The 24,004-nt window shown below is 43.2% G+C and overlaps 1 protein-coding gene across 3 annotated transcripts in view; it reads right to left on the reverse strand.

Moving 5' to 3' along the window:
* Positions 1–24,004, reverse strand: part of MAEA (macrophage erythroblast attacher) — an 82,723-nt gene that overhangs the window by 33,377 nt on the left and 25,342 nt on the right. For 2 of the 3 annotated variants that reach the window (XM_018554755.1, XM_018554754.1), the window contains exon 3: positions 21,423–21,626. The exons of the other annotated variant lie outside the window; for it this stretch is intronic. In XM_018554755.1, the coding sequence (XP_018410257.1) occupies positions 21,423–21,626 (204 nt within the window). The remainder of the gene's footprint in view (positions 1–21,422; positions 21,627–24,004) is intronic. 3 annotated transcript variants of the gene reach the window in all.

A 24,004-nucleotide genomic window follows, 5' to 3' on the forward strand; every position in this document is an offset into this window, starting at 1 on the left:
ATTTTGTACTCACCGTAAAATCCTTTTCTCTCCGTTCATTGAAGGACACAGGCAACAGATCGTAGATCCTGAATGGTAGGGTAATATCGCCACCTGCAGGAGAAGGACGCTAGGCACAAAACTAAAGACCAATTACAGCCTAGGGGCGGCCCCTGCCGGTGGCCAAACCCCCCACCTGCTGACAAGTCTCCAGTTTAGTAACAAGCAGTTAGGAGTGTACACCCCATAAAGAGGGCGGGGCCTGTGTCCTTCAATGAACGGAGAGAAAAGGATTTTACGGTGAGTACAAAAATCCTATTTTCTCTCCCGTTCATTGAAGGACACAGGCAACAGATCGTAGATCCTGAATGGTAGGGACGTCACCAAGCAGTAACACACTGAGGGATGGGCAACAATAAAACACCCAAAAGACCCCTCAAAGCGCCGCCTGCAACACTTTGCGCCCCAAACCAGCATCTGGCAATGCTAACACGTCCACCTTGTAGAACTTAACAAAGGTGTGAACAGAAGAGCAAGTAGCGGCCTTACAAACCTGAGAAACAGAGGCCCCGTGGCGGAAAGCCCAGGAAGCCCCAACACCACTAATAGAATGGGCAGTGACAGGAAATGGAGGCTCACGCCCTTAACGGCATATGCCTGAGTCACAACAGTACGTATCCACCTAGAGATGGTAGCCGCCGACGCGGCCCAACCCTTATGAGGACCCTCCGTGAGCACGAACAGGGAGTCGGTCCCGCGGAAAGAAGCCGTAGCTTCCAAATAAACACGAAGAGCGCGAACCACATCCAAACAGTGGAGCGCACGCTCCTTCCTATGAACCGGCTTTGGACACAGGGAAGGTAAGCCAATGTCCTCATTCAGATGGAATGCCGACACAACCTACGGCAGGAACGCCGGCCGAGGACGGAGAACCGCCTTGTCCCGATGCAAAACCAGCAATGGGGACTTGCAGGACAAGGCAGCCAACTCCGACACCCGCCGAACGGAAGTGATGGCCACCAAAAAGGCCACTTTCTGTGACAAAGATATAAGCGGAATCTCCTGAAGAGGCTCAAACGGGGATTCCTGCAACACTGAAAGTACGAGATTCAAATCCCACGGAGCCAAAGGCGCGCGGACAGGGGGAGCAATGCGCGTCACCCCCTGAACAAAGGTGCGAACCAGAGTATTAGACGGCAAAGGCCGCCGGAAAAGCACCGCCAAGGCAGAGATTTGGCCCTTCACAGTACTCAAGGCCAGCCCCTGAGCCACCCCGCGCTGCAGGAACGCAAGGATTCTGCAGATGGAGAATAAACGCGGGGACAAGGCCCCAGCCCCACACCAGGCAAAATAGGCCCTCCACGTGCGATGGTAAATTTGTCCAGAAACCGCTTTGCGCGCTCTGAGCATAGTGGAAAGGACCGCATCGGACAACCCCCGGTCCTTCAGGACCTGGCTCTCAACAGCCACGCCGTCAAAGCCAGCGACTGTAAAGAAGGATGGAACACAGGACCCTGGGACAGAAGATCGGGATGCAGAGGCAGACGCCACGGGGCGTCCACCACAAGCTGAACCACGAGGACGACGTTGACGCCCTTGACCGCGATCCGATGCAGCAGCCGAGGCAACAGACATAGTGGAAGAAAGGTGTAAATCAGACCGTAAGGACCCCAAGGGGCCACCAGGGCATCCACGGCCTCCGCCCAGGGATCCAGGGCCTTGGTCACAAAACCTGTCCACCTCGCGCTTGAACCGAGACGCCAGAAGATCCACCTCCGGCGTCCCCCAGCGACGACAGAGCTGTTAAAAAACCTCCGGGTATACATTTATTTTTAAATGAATACCTCACTGCATATATAATAATTTTTTTATATATCTGCACTTTGTTTTGCCCCTTTTGACTTAAGAGTTCATCAGCATATTATGTCTGTGCAGCTTTCTACACCAGCCACAGCACAGCAGTGGAAAGGGGGTGAGGAATGTGGGCAGATGGCCGCTATCCTAATTTTAAAACCATGCTCTGTATACATGGTACCGAAACCTTTATTGTCCATGGTACTAGACCAATATAGATTCTATATACACTGCCTGGCCATAAGAAGTCACGCACTCTGATATTTCTATGGACAGCCCGTAGCTTTGATTACGGCATGCCGTGGCATTGTTTCGATTAGCGAATGCCATGTCACAGCATTTATTGCCGTCCAGGGTTGCATTGATTTTTCACCAAGATCTTGTAGTGATGATGGGAGAGTCGGATCACTGTGCAAAGTATTTTCCAGCTCATCCCACAGATTTTCAATGGGGTTAAGATCTGAACTTGAGCCCGATGAATTGTCATCTTTGTATATGCCCGTGCCATCAGGGAAGAAAAAATCCACTGATGGAAAAACCAGGTCATTAAACTATATTCAAGTAGACAGCTGACCTCAGTTTTTGGGGACATAACATTGCTGAACCCAGACCTGACCAACTGAAGTAACCTCAGATCATAACACTACCCGAAATACAGGTGGTGACTTTTCTTTTATTGCAAGGCAGTGTATTTGTTCTGTATTCTTTAGTTCCAGATATACCTAAACTGTATCCAAGCCTAAAGAGTGATTGTAAGCTCTAGCAAGCAGAGCCATCCTAACTCTCTAGCCTTTCAGGCTGAACAAGAAAACATTGCTTTTTTTCCCCATCCACCCTAAAAAGCATCACAAGCATTAGGCTGGGTTCACACCTAGGCGTATTGAATATGCCCGCCTGTCACGCGTTTTTTTAACCGCGATTCGCGGTAAAAAAAAAAGCGCGACTAACGCGCGTTTCCGAGGGCTACTTGGCTGTATCCCAATGGAAACGCCCAACAAAAACGGCCCAAAGAAGTACATGTACTTGTTGGGCGTAGGCCGTTTTGTAGGGCGTTCAGACGGGCGGAAATACGGAAAGGTGTGAACCATACCCATAGAAAACAATGGGATTTTCATGTTTGTACGTTTTGTAGAGCGTTCATAGAGCCTTGAACGCACGACAAAACGTAAAAGGTGTGAACAGGGCCTTAGACTGCCAGCATACCAGTGAACAATAGCGCACTGCAGCCTTAGCTGCTCCTATACCACTCACTAGTCAAGTGACACTAAAAAATACTTAATCCCCCTCCATGCTAAACACTTGATTCCCCCCCCCACCCATGCTAAACACTTGATTCCCCCCCGACCCATGCTAAACACTTGATTCCCCCCCGTCCCATGCTAAACACTTGATTCCCCCCAGACCCATGCTAAACACTTGATTCCCCCCAGACCCATGCTAAACACTTGATTCCCCCCAGACCCATGCAAAATACTTGATTCCCCCAACCAAGAGTTGATTGAAAAATTGACTTTTGTTCAATGGAGGGATGCTGGCAAAGCCACCTGCAGCTTGAATATTGGCCAAGTCAGTAGGACTTGACCTAAATTCAAGCACTGTATGACCATCATAAAATACCTGTTGACCTTGTCACTCCCTGTCAGCTTAACAGATAACAAAACAATATTTTACCAAAACAAAGCTCATCTTTCCTGTGTAAACTACCGATCCTACCAATCCACTATGTAATGGAGATGAACAAAGACAAACATGTTTTTTAGTCCAGCCTGGATGACGGCCATGGCTGCCTCTTAGATACAGCAGAGCTAAAAATGTAGCCAACCAGAGAGAGGAAGTGTGTTCTTTGCAAGATCACCAGGTGAAAATAAAGTGAAGAAAATAAAACTAACGCAGCCAACACATCTAAGGACTGGTAAGCTGAAATTGTACATTTTTGTTTTTGCGTTTTGATACTTTTTAACTACCTTCCTTTTACGCTGGTCATAGGCAACAATTTTTCTTTAAGATCCGATTAAAATATAATCAAATACATTGAATGTTGTTTTCTTTCTAAATGTTTTGTTCAATCTAAATTACAAAATCAGAATTACCACTGTTTTCAACAAAAAATGCTAATATATATTTGCATGCCTTAAAAAGACTATTTCATGATTAAATATACTGTTCACGGTGCAAACACACTGAAAATTATAGATTCAAAGTAACTGCAATTAAAACAAGGGATTGAAATTAACCAAAAAATATCCATTATTCTTGTAGAAGGATCAGATTGTTGGAAGGTTGCGCTAAAACCTATAACGCAGCATGACCAATTAGGTAGCATAGTAATGTTCTTTTCAACCATTTTGTTTAATACTGTCCAAAATATACCATTGCGCTCAAGTCTCTTTCCTCGCCTCCTTTAGGCCCTTTTAAACACAGGCAGCCCCATCAAAGCCATCTGTCAGTTTTTCAGGCAGATCTGATCGGAAGCCCAATCTAAAAAGGTACCCATACAACTTCCGATTATCGGACGAAACTTTTCATCCGATGATCGAATATTCGTACGATTTTCGTACGGCAGCCCCATCCTGCCCTGATGATCGCAAGATTAATTTAGCCGTAATTAACGAAAAGCACCTGGACGAAATGCGGTAATTGATTTGCCTTATTTTCGTTAGCGCAAGCGCAGTGTAGATCGTACGACTTTTGACGGACGGAAACACCAGCAACCTTATGACAATCGTACGATCTAGCAAAGTTTTCAAACATGCTTGACTGTCAAAAGTCGTACGATTGTACAGTAATGTCGGACGGACACTGCAATGCACACATACGATTATCGGCCGAAAAGTCGATCGCATACGAAAATCGTACGATAATCGTAAGGTGTATGGGCATCTTTAGTCTATGGGCAACCAGATCTAAAACAGACAGGTCCAGGTCTGGAAAATACAAAAAAATGAATTTATGCTATGGCTGACCTGATCGTGAAGGATCAGTGGTAATCAGATGTAAAAGGACACATGTCAGCTTAAAAGCTGGTGCAGACTTGTGCGTCCCGGGACTGTGTGCTACCGCACACGATCGGGCGACCCCATTAATTTCAATGGGGTTACAGCCACGTGGCAATCACTGAAAACATTTTTACCTTTTTCCACGACACACGTCCTGTGGTTTTTTTCAACCATGATCGTGCGCGACTGCACAGGCAGAAATGCGGTGGGAAACCGCGCGATCTGCCTGGAGCGACTGGGGTACCATTAGGAAATAATGGCACCGCCAGCGCGATCAGCGGTGGTGTGCGATTCTGTGACATGCACGATTGGCGCGCGGTCAAGGATCGCCCAGATGTAAACCTGGCCTAAATCCGACTGCCTATAGATCAACATCAACATGGGTCCAGTAAGTTCTGTTTTGTTCCTGCTTCGTAAGTCACATCCATTCCGTACTGCTCCAATCAGCAGGCGATCTCTGCATGCATCCCCTGCTGATCAGAACTGACAGTGCCCGTGTGAAAGGGGCCTAAATCTGGGGCAAAAAATGCAGCTTTGTTAGCCAAATAATGGCAATGTTGTCACTCTTGCATCAGCTGTGCTTGCTAGATCTACAAGTAAGCCCTTAGCTTTTCAATAAAAAATAGACCATGCCTAGCCCCACCAATCTGACATGCCCCAGCCAATCAGCCTAAAGCATGGCATTATGGGAGATTGAATTTCATTTGAAGCTTGCAGGCCAGGTATGATGCATAAGCTCTCCCACCATACCCTATGGACTTGGGCTGCGGGATTGCACATCAGCAGGTAAATGGAGCATTGATTTGAATTAGGGAGGTGAGAAAGAAAACCTGCCTACAAATATTAATAGTACGATACTGCTGGTAGTCGCAATTACCATGTTATATTGGACATAAAACAGGCTTTAGTTGCACTTTTACCAGGTAAAATATGCAGAGAAATTGGCAAAATTAGGACACGTTTTTTTATTTTTTTAGCTTTCCCCTTCTATGTAATGTTACCTGACATGGTTATCTTCAAATTACATGACTCGCCTACCCAATTAATCCAGGGTTGTCCTGCTGTGATCCCCTGTCAAAGCCCGGGTCTTATGTCACCATCTTGGTCATCCTCAGTCATTAGCAGTTGGGTGCCTCTTCTGGATTCAGGCAGCTGAGCCAACAATAATGCGTGGATCCTCCCATTGTGAGGATTCTGCATGCCCTTGCTCCTCTAGCCATGTGGGATATGATAGGGCCTAGACGGCAATTGACTAAAGCAGACCTTCAGTCTCCTAATTCACTTTAAGACAGGCAGATCGGGCTTGCGATGATCGGGCTTGCCCTGAGGGGCGGGCTTCCGATGACAGCAATGCCGAACCAGCAGTGTGCGCTTGCGCACACCGGCCCGCCCGGCTTTTATCTTACGAACATGCTACACACCCACCGAACATCGTACGATGCTCGGCGGGTTTTCGAACATGTTCGTAAGTTAAAAGTCGTGCCACCTTACAGTAGTAGAGGTCGCACGGCTTCCACACACCTTACGATAATCGTACGATCGCGGGATTTCCCGCGATTATTATCGTACGATTATCGCAAGGTGTGTGGGGACCTTAACCTTAACCCAGATCATTATTAGTTGTAAATTAGATGTGCACACTGTCTGTCCTAACAAAGGGTTCAAGATCTCAAGGCTTGGGTGGTACTTTGTATGGTAATGAAAAAAACTAAACTCGTCCTTCAGTCTGTCCCCTCATTGTGAATTGCAAGCTATTCTGAACACTACCAGCTGCCTTCAGTGTGATCACCTTATCACATATGCATCGCCTTGCTCCAAAAGATACAACTAGAAAAGGTAAGAAATATGTTTAATTATTTTAGATCTGCTGTGTGAATGGGAACACAAAACAAAACATATAAAGGGGGTTTCTCAAATCTGCTTGCAAAAGTGGAAGTTCACTTTAAAGAGGTGATTGTGCGCTCGATCATCCCGGCAGCGAGTGTTTCTGAGATATTTGGAGGAACCAGGAGACATTTCCATATATCCATGCAGGCCTTAATTTAGGTTTCCCTCAGCTTATCATCCACATCACGTATGTTATTTTGAACTCCTCCAGTGATTTTCCATTTCAGGAAAAAAGTTAATGGAAAGCATTATTTGTGTGGCTCCTCGATGATAGCTGTCATAATGATTTGATTCTTTTTTTTCACTGCAGTTCAGTAAGTTTGGCCTGTTCAGCCTAGACAAGAAATAGCTGTGCGGTGCTTAAGTCTGTGCAGAGAAGAGTCATCGACATCCAAGTCAGCCAGCCCTTCAGAGTTCAGTAGGGAGGAATCACACATCTAACAGGTTGCTATGGGCAATAGTGGAGGTATTATTGATCTGAACATGAAATCAGTATATGTGAACATTACTAAATCACATTATTTTTAGAGGTGCACCGAAATGGAAATTTTAAAACCGAAATAAAAAAAATTGTACGGCCGAAACCGATACGAAAATGTTTTTTATTTTAATTATTTTATAAACGTTTACATGTTTTTATATTTATTTAATTTTTTATTAAATATTTTTTACTTTAAAAAGGTGCATTGGGGAAATATTAGGCGTCTAAACAGGCCCCTGATATTTCCCTTTTAGAATAGAGAAAGAGTCCTCTATCTCTTTTTCTGTATCCCCTGTTATCAATGAACAGGAATCCTCCATACTGAGTGTTCTATGTTAACTATAACTACAACTATGAATGAACAGGAGGGGATGTAGATCACTTCCCATTCATTCATAATTGAGGATACAGTAAACATACCATGTCCTCAATTATCTACAAACACTCAGTGATCACTGATCGCTGAGTGTTTTCTCTCGATCTCCTCTCTGACACGCTGTCACAAGAGGCTGATCGAGAGGTGTATGGAGGAGAGCTCAACCTCCTGTGACAGCGCAGCCTGTCTCCGCCCACACACCGCTCTGCCGGACTGTGATAGGAGGCTGAGCGGTGTGGGAGGAGAGACACCAGCCGCTAACAGCGCTCTCCTCCCGTAGCACTCGCCCGGCTGTCACACTTTATCTCCTCCCCCGCTGGAACACAGAGCAGCGCCCAGTGGGGAGGAAAGAAAGCAGGGTGCGCTGATGTATCGGCAGGAAAATTGCACTTTCGGCATTATGCCAAAAGTGCCATTTTCGGGCCGATATATCGGTGCATCTCTAATTATTATTATTATTGCTACCTCTTTGTTGCCACAAACAAAAAAAAAATCCATACACTTGAGAGTAAATCTGTCATTTAAAAACCTACCAGACTCTCCAGGAATAAATTGCAGGACCCTCATACCTTCAGATATCATTATTAGAGACGCTCGGATAGTATTATTCCTGGTTCAGTCCTGATAAGGATTGAGTCAGGAATTGTAGGAAAGTTCTGGAATTTGCCATATAGAGCACTCCAGGTTTCGGGGCTCTAATGAACATATGAGGTACCTGCATTTTAATCCTATAGGAAGCATGGAAAGTCTGCAAACTGTGAAGTGTACAATAATGTCATCAAACCTAGGTCAGGGTGTCTGTGTCCCCATTGGAGGGCTCCCCTCACTTTTACTGCCCATGACCACACAGGAAGTGCAAGGAAATCTCCACAATCGAAACATATAACCCAAGTCTTGTGTAGAGCTGACAGTGCTAAACCACATGCCATTCAAAGGGGTGCTCATAGTGATTGTGATGACTGGCACTGTGCAGAACCAATAGCAACAGTACTCACATTTTTATTTTGTGACATTATGATTTATTCAAAATACACAATGTCACAAAAGTCAAATAGCCAACGCTTCGTTGTCTAGCAACGGAGAGTTTGTTGCTAATTTACTCTGCCATAAATCGGAAAATCTGGGGGAGTTCCTCAGCTCAGCTCCATCTGGGGCCATAATGTATTATTGCAATTGTGTGTAAAATCCGCGCTTTTGGGGTTTCCTTTCAATGCAATGTGTCAGCAGCAGTGAAAACAAGTGAATCCTAAAGTCACTCTTTACAATCTCAAGACAAAGTTGCTGCGCTAAAAAACTTACAACTTATACATAAATATACAAAAACAATAAAGTGCCTAGTGATAGGCCCAATATAATATGCAACCTCCCCTATAGTTGAATTCAATACAATCTCAAAACTGCATGTGCAATGTGTTGTGGTCCAGATCACATGTGTAACTCCACACCTTGGTCTCAAAAAACAAAACAAAAAAAAAGGGCTCTTTAAGGGGATATGTCAGCAATATATAAAGTGCAAATGTTCAACATTCCAAAAAGGTATTTCTTAGTGTGATATCCTTAGTGTTTCTGTGTAATCAATACACTATTAAATGGTCAAACTGCACTCAGATTCAAATCCTTAGCGAGCCGCTCTCCCAGGACAGCTGATGGCAACCTCCTTTGCAGTCAATATCTCCTTTCAGTTTGCTGGTTTTTTTAAAAACTGTTGGTGGGTTCAAGTTGTTCCAATTCCTGTCAATCCACCTTCTAAATGGCCAATATGCCAAACGCAGACACTTCCATCGGATTGCCAGACAGAGAAGCGTGATTCGTCACTCCAGAGAACACGTCTCCACTTCTCTAGAGTCTAGTGGCGGCGTGCTTTACACCACTGCATCCCACGCTTTGCATTGCACTTGGTGATGTAAAGATTGGATGCAGCTGCTCGGCCATGGAAACCCATTTCATGAAGCTCTCTACACACAGCTGTTGTGCCAATCTGAAGGCCCCACGAAGTTTGGAGGTCTGTAGCTATTGACTCTGCAGACAGTTGGTGAGTTCTGCGCACTTCAGCATGCGCTGACCCCGCTCTGTCATTTTATGTGGCCTACCACTTCGTGGCCGAGTTGCTGTCGCTCCCAGTTGCTTCCACTTTCTTATAATAACACTAACAGTTGATCGCGGAATATTTAGTAGCAAGGAACACCTGAATCCAATGATTTGGAGGGGTGGCCCAATACTTTTGGCAATATAACATTGTATACACACACACACACACACACACACACACACACACACACACACACACACACTGAATATATTACGTGTGCCCCTCTGGGGACACCAGGGGCTGCATTTGAAGCCTCTATCTCTAATAAGTTAACAGTTACTGCTGTACAACCTCGTGCTCCAATGCATGCGAGTGAGGGCAGGCTAGAATCAGTGGACACACTGCACATTTCCATAGGCTGAGCTTCAGCAGCATTCAGCGGTTGAGAATAGCAGCAACTACACAGACTTATGCAGCATGACTGCCAATTGCACAAGATAAACACTGGGGCAGATATTAAAACTGCTCAGGCAGGCTGTCCGCTCCAAGGCAATTTACACAAAACATCTTCATTTGTGACTGGAGTATATCTTTAAGATGCAGAGGGCAAAGAACCAACATGGGGGAAAGAATTAGCTGTTATTTAATAGCATTTGATTTTACAGGCAATATTTACTTTGATTTCTGTTAATTGCAGAGTTATCTAACAGTGTTTGAGCTGCCCTCCGGGGCCTTTGAGAAATGTTCTCTTTTACATCTCAGAACAGAATGCTTCCAGCAAGACTAAATAATACACACACAGAGGAATTATGCAGCGCAGCCCCGGATCTGTAATGAGGGGATGCATGAAAGGGAATAAAATGACAGATTTCTGCAGAGATAAAACCATTTACACACAGACACAAAGCACACAGACAAGAGTATCAATTAGCTGGTTAGAACTTTGTTCGCTTTAGTTGAGCAATGTGATATAATGGCACAATCTCATCTGCATATGTTTTTTTTCATATTCCCATTAAAAAATAGAAAAAAAAATATGTTCTTCATTTTAAGACATGATCAAAGATAATAAGTTAAAAAAACAAAAAAACTTTTTCGTTACTTTTTAGAAGATGCGTACAGGGAATGTTTTCAGCTCACAAGCTGAACATCTGTAGGCTAGGTCGTAACTACAAGGGCTGCAGCTGCTTCGGGGCCCATGGGATCACAAGGCCCCACTACCGCTCTGGCTTTACGTGCGAACTATAATTCTGTTGAATAAACAGCACTTGTATTTGCTTCATGTTCATGCGGTCACCTGCCCTTAAATGAAAGAGAAAGCCCGGAGCCTATCAGTCATATGCAGCCCCTTGTGAGATATCCCACAGGCTACCCTTGGGTCCAGCTGGGAGCTTAGGTCCTTAGTTCTTGACATAAGGTAAAAAACTATGCTGCCGCTAGCACAGGCGAGGGGAACCTCCAGCCGTCCAGCTGTGGTTAAACTACAAATCCCACGAGGCATTGCAAAATTCTCACTCACAGGCATGACTCCCAGAAAAAAATGCATCATAGGATTTGTAGTTTCACCACAGTTAGAGGGCCGGTGCTCTAGCACTTGGGAATTTGGCCATCAGTAGAGGCTGCTCCTTTGCTGTGCTTCTGTTTTTGAGACTCGTGTCCTTTTCCTGAAGGTAGCATAACCCAGGGTCAGGGATTCAAGATCTTGGCTGCGTCCATCAATGAGATAAAGAGGAAAAAGGGCTTTAAACCAGGACTCCAGCCTCCCTTCGGTTTAGTTGCTTCAGTTTCTAATTTCTTCAAACCTCGGTCCCAGTGGTTTAGAGGAAGCTGTGCCTCTTAAAATCTCCATCTAACATTTTCAGGAAGCTCAATGGCACCAAGTTATTTCCTCTCTGGTCAAGATTTACTTATTCTGTTTAAGCATAAATATATTTTTGGTCTGGTTCTGGTTCTTAACAGTTCCTTAACCTGCTGGTTTAAGCACTATATTTGTGGATAGCATTTATCCATTTTTTTAGATTTAGAATTTTTATATTTGCATTTATCTTGGGAGTGTGTTTTACTCTCAAATGTGTTGGCTATTGTTTTATGAATCATTAAAGCTGTTTTGGACTCCTTGATGAATTTGGTCTGGCTCTCCTTTGTTGTTTTATGCTTTGAGTGATGTTACTGGGTTCTCACTAAAGGGTAGCCCTGTTCCCATGTGAATTGCCCAACCAAAGCCAATGAGTGTCTTTTATGTTTACTGTTCTGTATGAAAAAGTCCCTGCCCCTTTTGAATGTATCCCCTTGGATACATTATCTAGACAGTTCCAACTCAGCCAGATTGTCAAGGACACTCCCCCCAAAGTCTTCTGGACAACCGGAGAGTTGTCACGCTGCTCATATCATTTGCAGTCACTGGGAGGAGTCGTCAGGGCTACGAAACGGAATTGAGTGACAGTCAGTCACTCAGTCATTGCTAGATAGTCTGCATGCCAAGAGACAGTAGGAAAACCTATGATGTCATCAAAGGAAGTAAAGAGCACTGTCTCTGGATCTGCACAAGCTATTTAAAATGGTTTTATTGCTGGTGTCACAAGACCTGCTGTGTTACCATTTAGTGTGGCTTTATACACGCACCAACATTTGAGCTTTAAACCTGTCAGCCTGGTAATAGATTCAAACCTAAAAGCCATCTCTAACAGCAGGCACCACAGAGTGCCCACTGACACGTTTATGACTTTATGCCCCTATCACTGTCCTGCCTCATCTGTTAAGAAAAAATAGCAAGTCAAGTTGGACATACATGGTTCGAATTTCAAAGAAATTGGTGGAGATTCAAGCTGTGGTGTGGCTCCGTCAGCCGCAACCAGCTCAGCAACTTCAACTTAAATAATTGAAGGAACTGGGTGGAAAATTGTTGGCCAAACCGTGACTACCGTTCATTATTTAAGCAGTAATGGGAGTGCAGCTGGTTAAATACAATAGCTGGCAGGAAAGATTCAAGAGGGCTGAATGGCAACAAACAAAATGTGTACGGCCAGCTTTAGGACAGCCAATCAGTGGCTCACGAACAACTTGTTATGAGGGTATTTCCATTGCAAACCATACCAATATAACCCTTTAAATTGGGTGCCGACATGACTGGTGGGTAGCACCACAGAAGTGCATAAGGAAAATATGTAGTCAACACACCTCTCATATAAGTTCATCTTTATTGATGTTCTTGCAGCATATCAGAAGAAACTGCAACATTTCGGAAACGCACAGGGTTCCTTCATCATGCAAAGTGTCCTAATTCATTCACAAACAATTTGGACGTAGGCGAAAGCAAGAAATAATGGGGGCCAACTAGAGAAGGTTTTACAGCCTGAAAGGAAAGTATGTAAGCTCCCACTTAGATTTTCTTAACAGATGCATAGCTGCAGATATATGGACCAAAAGACAAATTCTCACTTCAGTCCTTTTAACTTCAGTGGACCAGGGAAGTCCGGAACATCGAAAGGCTTCAACTTCTCTGACTTGCAGATTATATCCCTGTGTTGGGGCTTAACTCCGCTCATCTTCCACCTCACTGTGCAATGAGAGCGCTTCGGAGGCATAAGATATCAAGGATACAGGTTTAGCTCCATGGAAAGGTTTAATTCCTACATGCTAACCCCTGGCACTGAGGCAGGTTGTCTAAGTTACAGCGAACCTTTTATGCAGACTTGTAAAGTTACTAAATACATTTCTGACATTTCACAACATGTCATTCATAGGTATAAATAAATATATATAGTATACCTTTGAATAAAAACGCATGTAGGCAGCTTGGCAACATCATAGCAGCTAGCATGAATTTGATAAATAGATGTCAGTGAAACTACAATTTAGCAAGGTGCATTTTGGCAGCTTCAGACAAATGTTACTTTATAAATAAGTCATGATCGCTTGCCACTTCAACTCGCATACTGTGCTGAGAGAGGATTTACTTCAATATTAAACCCAATCGTAGTCTGTTTTGCCCTTCATCCATGCATTTAGGATTTTATCTTGAAGTCAAAACACATTTGAAGAAGTTTCATGAATGATGAAAAGGTAAAGCATTTGATAATGCATTTGTATCGCATTCACGGAGTCACGCGTGAGCCACTTGTGCAGAACCACCATTTGACCCGCTAAATAATACCTCCTGAAGTCCGGGACCGCCAGACCCCCCCTACAGCATGGCTCCTGTAAGATGGACAACTTTATCCTGGGAGTACTGGAGTTCCACAGAAAGGGCCCAATAAGAGCGTTAATTTTCCGGAAAAAGGATTGTGGGACCCAAACTGGGGAGTTCCTCAGATAATACAGGAAAACAGGCAATATTTTCATTTTTATCAAGTTAACCCTGCCCACTAGGGACAGGGGGAGATGTTTCCAAGATTCCACCCTAGACCTAAGCTGGGACAGCAGCGGGAGAAGATTACCACGTCCGCGCTGCTTCACATCCCGGCCACGCCCCCTTGTATCGCATTCTTTGACAAAATAATGTAGTTTCGTAAAAATTATCAGCTTTTAAATTGCATGCGTCACTTTTTTTGTAGTGTTTGGTCCTATTCTGGTAACTTTATATTAGTAAATGGCCATATCATCTATTCTTCCGGCTGCTCTTCAGTTTACACGGTGCCCCATAATCAGAGTCACCAATCTGTTATGTGGCGAAGCTCAAAAAGGTACAATTCTCAGCCACTTGACCACAAGGATCTGTTTAAAAAGCCGGGGGTCTAGAGAATAAACCAAGAAATGGCTGGAAGAATCCACACGGAATGTGCACCAGTAAGAGGAACCAACTGAGCTCTGTTGCATCACCCACCATGTTTTCTTCCCAAGACATACGGCATAAGACAGACATGTTTACATACTAAAAAGGTCCAACCTATAAGCAGACAACACAGGGAAGACTGCAAGAATGCCTTTATTAAGTGCCCCTGGTTACTGGGGCCCAACTTTCCCTGGCTTCTTGGCTAACCTCTACCATCTTTTCAATGAGACTGCCCCAGTGGCCATTAAGGGGCTCATTTACTGATGGGATCAGCTGGTGGCATAATAGCCATGACATCAGGGTAAAGTAGCAAAATAAAAGTAAATCAGAGTGGAAAACAGAAGAGGCTTTACTGGCTACTATAGGTTACAACAGGCATCATGTGGTGCACAGGAGTACAGGTTCACTTTAAAGCTAAACTCCAGAAACAACAAATATTATTGTTTGTTTAGATACCTGCACACCAAATGGCTTCATTTTATCCTCTGGTGGTCCTGTGCATAGGACTGATGAAATCGTGTTCCCTCTGTAGTCTGGTGTCCCCATTTCCGGTGGCTCAGAATGGTCACCGCTGTGCACATTCTCTAAGCAGGGTGAACGGTATCCCCAATGTGCTCGCCACAGTTTTAGCAAAGCAGTACTGGCGTCATCAGGTCAGAGATGCCAGAAATAGGCAGAGCTTAGAAGCAAGAACTGGGGTACTGCATCATGCTCTTCCCACCCAGCACTGTACACTGCATAACTTTCCACCATGCTGAATATCCCCTCAGGGCCCATTCACACCATGTCCAGATATTATCCAGACCAGATTGTTTCTGAACCCAAAATGCATCCTAATGTATCCCTATGCTATTTCTGGCCTCTGTTCACACTAGTGCAGTCCGTTCCAGACCAGACCATAAAATACTGCTTGTCCTATTTTGTCTGGTCTGGAATGCATTGGAACACATAAAAAAACGCATCAAAACCGCATACAAAATGTACTGGAACGCACCTGTAAAACCGTAAGCAAAAAAAAATGCCATCATGCTCCTCACCCACCTTTCTGCCTCTATGCTGCCCCCCCCCCCTTCTTCTTGCATTAGCGTGTGAAGGATAGTTTAAGCCCTAGTGATGACATCCAAGAAGACAAAAGAATACAAAACCGGGAAAAGGTAATTTTTCCATTTTATTTTTTGACTTTCTCTTGGGCTGTATCAGATCTTCTCTTTTCCCGTACGCCCTTCCTTACATTTCTTTTCCTTCTCCATTAAAAAGAGTAGATGCCCTATTTGAAAGGTGTTGATAGTTAGCGCCTCTCACACTGCATCGTATTGTATGGTCACCTGTGTGTTTTGTACGGTACATATGATTTATGTGTTCCTTTGTAAACCTAATAAGCCAATCATTTTCTATATAATACCTACTACGCCTACTAACCCAATTCCATAGGAATCAGCTAGGGTAGCCATATGGTTTTTTTCAGTTAATATACAAACTTAGAAAATGTCTAAATCATAATGGAAACCTAAGAAAAAGAAATAAAGGGGGGCACTCAAAGAAAGGGGTGGTGTGTCATTTAATTGAGCTGACATAAATCGAATGGAAAGTCACTCGCACTCCAGATGAATATCAAGTCAATCTCTTTACTGACTGTAGTAGTTTCCCATTTCGGAACCAAGACGTCCCTTCTTCAGGCAAACAGAAAAACACTTTATTTATTTGAGCTGCACCCCAGAGATGGGGACTCTGCTAGTCATTTGCACCCCATACTTGATTCAATGGTGTCTCTAACGTTAGCTCTTGAGTATTGTTTAGCTAAATTTATCTTTGCCAATAGTTCAGTCTGATAGGCTGCCGGGGGGTCAAAGCACAATGTAAGACCATGAACGCACTTCAGAACAAAGAGTGAACATGTATAAAGTACATGTCTATAAATATTCATCGCTCATTTCTACAGCAATGACATACGACAACAGCAGAAAAAAAAAGGAAAAGCCTGCTGCTTTCAAAAATGTGACGCAACGGGAGCGGACTAAAAATGCATTCACGTACCGAGATCTCCATTTCCTTGCATGCAGTGTCTCCAGAGGACCGCAGGGGGCAGGAGCAGGGACGTGAATAATCTAAATAATGTCTTTCTGTGGTGTGCATAATTAAATTCTAGGCAAAACACAAATCAGTTCTAAACATGTATAGTGAAATCTAATTTATCTGGGCCTGCCTTCTGCATTTTACAATTATTATTGTTTGATATAAAACTTATTTCAGAAAGTGTATGAATTTTACATTTGGATAAAATATGGAAGGGCTGTCAGGTTCTTATTGGTAAAAAAAAAACAACTCCTTGCAGAGCAGCTTCATCCTCTCTATTAGTCTTGGTGACCATCGTCACTGGGGCAAAGTGATGGGAAATGAGAAATCTTAGAGTTATAGAACGGGAGGCGAGAGGAAATCGTGCAATGGATAAACTTGTTCTGGTGACAATTGTCCGGGAGGAGTCATCAGCTTGCTTTGGAGACACCTCCTTTTACTTCGTGCTGTGTCTCTTGGACAGGAAGTGAAGGAAAGTATTGACCTTATATGGTCTCAATTGAGAAAATATGGGGACCCACCACACCACACCACCATTAATAGAGTCCAGTTGAATAATAGATCTTAAAAGGATCAATATGATGAAATGAATGACATTTTGGCTCCAGATGAACTCAAGTTCAGACTGAAATTGAGATCATTCCTAGTTGCCACACTAGGCTGCTCTTATGTGAACTACAAACACAGCTACCTTTCTTAATCTCCATTACATAAGGGGAAGAGGAGGGGAAATCCTACAATGGATAAACTTGTTCTGGCGGCAGTTGTCCGGTAGGAGTGATCAGCTTGCTTTGGGGACTCCTCCTCTTACTTCCTGCTGTGTCCCTGGGACAGGAAGTGAATAAAAATATTGACCTTATATCGCCACGTGGCCATATTTGGTAAATTCAACTGAGAACAAATGGAGGGGCCCAGCCCCAATTAATAAGGTCCAGTGTAATAATTCATTTTAAAAGGATCAGTATGATGAAATGAATGGCATTGACCTATGCCATGTGGCCATACAAGTTTAATGATGTCACCAGCATCCTGCCTTTGTTTACATGCAGCCGTGAGGTGTGAAATGCCCTGGCCGCAGCTGATTGGGCTGGCATGGACAGCTTTTTTTCAGGTTCAGATTAAGTAAAATTTGGACCAAACCTGAGCTCATCCCTCGTTGTCACACTAGGCTGCTCTCCTTATATGAACTACAAACACCTCTTCCTTTCTTGATCTTCATTAGATGGGGAGGGGTGGGGACTGTGAATTAGAGAAGATAGCTTGGAAGATTGTGCTTTTAGTTAAGTTCATAGTAAGTTACAAGTATATGTCATATCCGGCAAGATCAATTGGTATTTTCTGTATGTGCTAAAAATGTTCCTAGCTTGAAAAGTGAAAAGTAATGCAACCACCACGTCTAAGGATTGGTAAACTGCAATAGATTACATTTTTGCTCTTTGGTTTGATATCCCTTTATGCCTTCACTCTACCAGTAAGGTTAGCGTATACATTCTGGAGTACATGACCTTTTCAAAGCCTATTTCCACCTTTGCAGATGTATTTTCTTAAGAACATATGCCAGCAATGTACACCAAGTGTACATGAAGCAGACATACTGTATGCAGCTGATGTATATGAGAAAACAGAAACTTACATTTTTTTGATAGCTTTCCTCTTCATATCTGCATGGACATTTCTGCCTGGGTGCTTTACACGAAATGTGTGTATACCTCTAGCCTGTCTCCTCCTCCACAGCAGCATTGAAGGCTTCCTCAGCGTCCTCACATCTATACATTATGTATAGAATGTGACGATTTACAGGACTGTAGACCGCTGCACAGGAGGGAAGAGAGAGGCTGGAAGGACCGGTCTAGGAAAAAGCCGACTTGGAGTGAAGCTTCAAGACAGTACAACTTTTTTTTTTTTTACCTAGAAACAAACGAACGCTTAACCCCTGTAGTGCAGGTGTAGCCCCACTGCAAGGGTTAATAAAACATTTCCCGGAGTTCTTCTTTAATGATAATTTAGACATCCAGTGTGGTGATTAAATAATCATTCTGCCCACAGTGTGGCTTTAAATTGATCTCTTTTGAAGGAGAATGATGGGGTGAGTGAAAAACACTCATCCCCATAATTAAAGCCGACCTGTCAACACTGAAGCTGTCACAGGTCAGCTCTATTGATCAGGAAGTCAGCGAACACACACCGCCAGACACTGACTTCCCGATCTTTCCTGCAGAGAGCACTGCCTGTCAGTCATCCCTCCCTGCAGGGATTCCCCCCTCCTCTCTCTCCGATCCTCCAGCACTGACTAAAGGAACGGACGGGGAGGGATCGGCGACAGCTGGCTCTGCTTCTAGAGAGCCAGCTGTCAATCAGCCAGTGGGGTGGATCTCAACAGTATTGTCAGTATCCGTCCCGGCTGTAACGCTCTCAGCATTTAGCGTGCAATAGCCCGCTATATTCTGAGTTTTGGGTCACAGGAGGACATTAGCATATGTCCTCCTGTGACCCTAAAGAGAACAATGGCAAAAAAAAAAATTAAAAATTGGGCAATAGTTCTCTTTTCACTTAAAATAAAAAAATATAAAATCTAGCTTCCCTTTAACAGCACTTTTCCATAAACAAAAAGCCAATCCACTAATCCTATAACCTTTTTTTTTTTTTGCGCATAGGTGAGGTTTTCTTTATTCCAGCCACATACGCACGCACATTCACATATATAACCCAGCCGCTCTAACATATAATTATCACAACAGAGGAGGCTCGGATGGCACAACAAAATGTGATTATCTTATGTAATGTAGCAGAACACAAACACCCGAGATAAATTAACACATGAGCTACAAGCCTGAAGCTTGATCTGTGTCTATACTCTAAAAAGAACGCATTTGATTCCAGAGTTGCAATCCAAGGTCATAATGGTATCAAAATAAGATCATTACTCAGTCTAACAAGCTCAGTCTGATGAGCTGCCTTTATAGCCCATTCTATCAAAATCATTTGTTATGGCCGCTTCTATTTCTCCAACTCGGCGCTGTTTATCACATCATTAGAGAGCGGGAAACCATTAGCAAATTAGCTCAAATCGTCATATTTGATTAGCGCAGGTTTTTCTGTCAGCACCTGCTGATATACAAGCTCTCGTCTCATTATTTTCTCAGAGAGATCAGATAACTTCACACAGGGAACGAACGAGTAGCGTTGTTAAGAATTCGGTATTCCAGGGATGAGAACAGATTTATTCAAACTTGGGAGATACATATCAATTCTTTTCCCCTCCTGGGAGAACGAGACAAGTAGGCCTTCATTTTATTTTTATAGAGTTGACGCTGCTAGATCATCGTTTTTGGAAGGAAAAAACGGTTTTCGACTGTTTAATCTATTCATGCAGTTGCTCCTGTCGATTTCTCTACCTCTCTTTTACCATATTTCAACTAAGGTGAGAATAAGCCAAGCCAATCTATTTTGCAGAACCCAACGAATACAATAAAATGTATATAATAGTTTTATCATTTATATAATAGTTTTTTGAAATGCTGTTTTGCCATTGTTAATAATCTACACCACCCGAAAACAGCTGCAAATCTTTTCAATTGGGAAACTGGAGCTAGATCACTCCTTAGAGGAAAAGTTTTTAGTCTTTTTTTGGCCAAAACTGAAAATATAATTCCAAAACATTTCCATTTTAAAAATCAGTGAAATCGGAAATCCTGCATATTATTATTTCACATTCATTGCTATCCAACAGGTGGAACTCCCAACAACATTTTACATGATTGACAGATTCTCCTTAGCTCCTTTGATGTAAAAAAAAAATTCTGCCTGACAAATTCTGCTGCGGGAGGTGCGTTGCAGTGCCATTTCAATGCACCTCCCACCAACAGTGTGAGTGCCCGCACTGGACCGCACGGTACCGCAATCCTGAGCGTTCCAGTGCAGTGTGATTGCAAAAACAATGTGCATGCAGTTTTATTCTAAAGTAACCTTTATGTTTGTAAGACGCATTTGTGTATTTTATTTTAAATTAAGGATGCCATTTATTTTAATCTGATTAATTGAAAAAAATATCGGCCAACTAATCGATTATGAAAATAATCATTAGGTGCAGCCCTACAAAACAACGACTTGTTTGTTTCTTATAGGACAGCTCCTTCTGAGGTTTCAAGACAAAATGTGCCAAAAGGCTGGCAGCTTTTGTTATGCCATCACAGTGGGTAACCCATAGTGCTGTGGGAGTCCTATACCATTCAGGACAGAATGGCATTCTCTTCCAATAGCCTGATAACTAGATAATAATGTGTATTTACACCAAAATCGGAAAAGGAAAACGCTAGTCAACAGAGAGTTCGTTGACTTGCAATTGTACCTTCCAATTTCCTTCCGATCCCTTTTTCAATGGATGCTAAAGGAGCAGCAAAAAATGAATGGGTGTGGTGAATGAAGCTAGTTCACACAAAATCTGCTCCGTTATGCTGAAAAAAGTAGTGCATGTTCAAAATAATATAACGCAACAGGACACAATAGTGTAAACTAGACCCATTCAAAACCATTCATTTTCGGTGCCCTTCCGTTAGCATGCGCTGAAAAACGTATCACAACTCAACAGATCGCAATGCAACGCATCCGGTGTGAATGGGCCCTAAAGGTGCAATAGCAGATAGCAAACTTTCAGAGATCACCCATGCACCCTTTCCTTCAGTTAACCATGCTCCCATTGTTAGATACCATGCAATGCAGTATAGCCTAACTGGCAGAGCAGGCCTTTGAGTCCTAATGTGCAGGGTAAATGGAACACTAATATTGCAATGGGAAATTTCAACCATTTATATATTTAAAAACATATTCAATAGAATTTAATACACAACTAATTAGGCTGGAGTGGAAGCTTAGTATTATGTATTTAATGGAATTTCATCAAGCAAAAGCAACATGTAGGATTGCAGACAACGATGACACAACACCTTAACCAAGTTTCTATACTGAGACCATCTTACCTCGATACCACTTTGCCTTGCCAGCTTGACAGCTGTGTTATAGTAGCCACAGCGCAGTAGATGTTCCACCATCATGCGGTCCATACGTTTCTTCTTCCACATGTTGACAGCAGCCGCTTGGTCACTGCTGTGTTCCTTCAGGTGTTCAATCCGCCTCTTACACAACTTGGCACTCTCATCCTCTGCCTGGATCGACTCCACTGCCTGGAAGAAGAGAGGTCTGCTTAAAAGTAGATCCTTTTCTTTAGATCTGGGTTGCTCAAAATGCAGGACTGTGGTGAAGATCTGCTTTGTGAGAAAATACATACACTTAAATGTCAGATATCATATGCCGGTATCGTCGGGGGCCCTGGGGAAAGCATTATTTTATACTTCACTGTATATTTTAGACAATTTTAGGATAGACGTGTTGGGTCACCATGCAACTAGTGGAGGGACTCTTGCTTCTTGCCATCAGTGGCGCGAATCGGAGAATTAGCTGCTGTGCAGGGATGATGGGAGTATAATGCAGAGAGAGAAGACGGCTTAAATGCAGCACTAGGGCTTAACATATGTCCCAAAAAAAATTACATGGGTTATTCACAGAAGGGTGTAGAGTTTGGAGAAGTGAACAATCTAGGACAACATAGCCGATTTGGTAACATTCTCCAATCCAGTTCATTTTCCAGTTCAGCTCTGTGGTCCTAGATTGTTCACTTCTCCTGCCTTCTCCAAACTCTTCACCCCTTTGTGAATAACCCTGTAAATGTTTGAAGCTTCTGGACCAGATAGTTAACACCCACGAGTCTCGGTTATTTCTCAGTTTTTGTTTTAAGTTTTTGGAGACTTTAATGATTAGGTTGGATCAACACAAATGTGCAAAGCAAATGTGGTACCAAAACCTAAAAAGGATCAAGGTCTTTACTCTACAGATCTATAAGTCTAAGTCATATGGTAGGAAAGACATTGAAGGGAATGGTAAAGAACGACATTCAACAGCATGTGACAGAAAATAACATCATAAAAGGAACAGCCAGCACAGCTTTATGAAAGAGATGTTATCAAACAAATCTTTATTTTTATGAGGAAGTAAACAGAAACTTGGACACTGAGGTGACTGTGGATGTTATATATTTGGACTTTGCCAACACGTTTGACATGGTTTCTCCAAGAATGCTCAATGTGTAAATTCAGAACCAGAACTTACTGACTTAGACCCGACTGATTTCAATCTTAGGACTGGATCTGTAAATGTGTATAAGACCTGGCTTGAAAACTTTAACCAGACGGTCATTATGAATGACGCACACTCAGAATGGACTTTTGTAATCAATGTTTTCGTAAATGATACAGCGATTGAGATCAAAAGTTCCATTTGTGCATTTACAAGTGTCTCAAAGCCATACAGTGGAATATAATCCTTCAAAGATGCTTGATGAAGACAAACTGTGTAATTAGACATCCTCATGGCAATGGTTAAATATTGCTAAATTGTAAAAGTTACCCATCTAGTTGGGTAAATTTGGATGCATCAATAGCCGTGAAGGATCCAGGTGTTCAGGTAGATCACAGACTTAAAAGGAGAACTATGGGGTCAGGGCTTTTACCCCTAGTTCTCCTTAGGGTAACGGGAGGACACAAACTAGCGTCCTCCCGTCACCCTAAGCTCAGTATAATGCAAGCTACAGCTCGCGGTATACCGAGACGCCGCAGCTGAAGCGGATCCCGACAATTATGTCTGGATCCGCCCAGTTGCGTGAGTGACAGCTGACTCTGCCTATCTAGAGGCAGAGCCAGCTGTACCCTCCCCCGTCCGTTCCGCCAGTCAGCGGTGGAGGATCGGAGCGGGGAGGGGGGAATCCAGCCCCTCCCCTGTCACGGCAGAGAGCCGTGACAGGATCGAGAAGTGAGCGAACGCCAGTATGTGTTCGCTCTCCTCCCGATCTACTGAGCCGACCTGTGACAGTCTCATTGTCACAGGTCGGCTAGAACTATGAGGTGAGTGAAAAGCACTCACCTCACAGTTCTCCTTTAAGATAACATGGAATACCAAAGAATTATTACATCCTCATTCCGAATATGTAGCTCAGTTTTGAGTGCAAGTTCACAAATAGGATGGCCTGGAACAGGAAAGAATACAGAGACGGGCAACGTAACCACCTGAAAGAGGAACTTTACAGTTGTTTTCAATATAACAACAAAGGCACCTTTAGAAATGACAATCTACAAACAGATACCTATAGATAATTGCTGACTTTGTATTTTTTGCATACCTTGATTTTCTTTTCTTCCTCAGCCTTCTGACAGTGGCCATTTTTTTTAACTAAAGGCAGATTACTAGATCTCCCTTTACTTCCTGGAACTCTGGCAAATGTGACTTGGACATGTGACCATGCACATCTTTCCAGATCTCATAAGATTACAGATGAGATTTCCAAGCAATGCTCTGCTGATGTAACCCTTCCAGGATGCAATTCTTGGGCACAATTACATAATTTGTGCCAAAGAGGATCAGGAAGTGGGTAAAAAGAAATTGTAAGTAAAAAAAAAAATATATGATTGTTTAGCTAATGAACGTAAGATGATTTCATAATAGCATGCAA

This window comes from Nanorana parkeri, unplaced genomic scaffold (genome assembly GCF_000935625.1).
Source record: "Nanorana parkeri isolate BGI_ZX_2015 unplaced genomic scaffold, ASM93562v1 scaffold172, whole genome shotgun sequence".
In the NCBI taxonomy this organism is placed as follows: Eukaryota; Metazoa; Chordata; class Amphibia; order Anura; family Dicroglossidae; genus Nanorana; species Nanorana parkeri.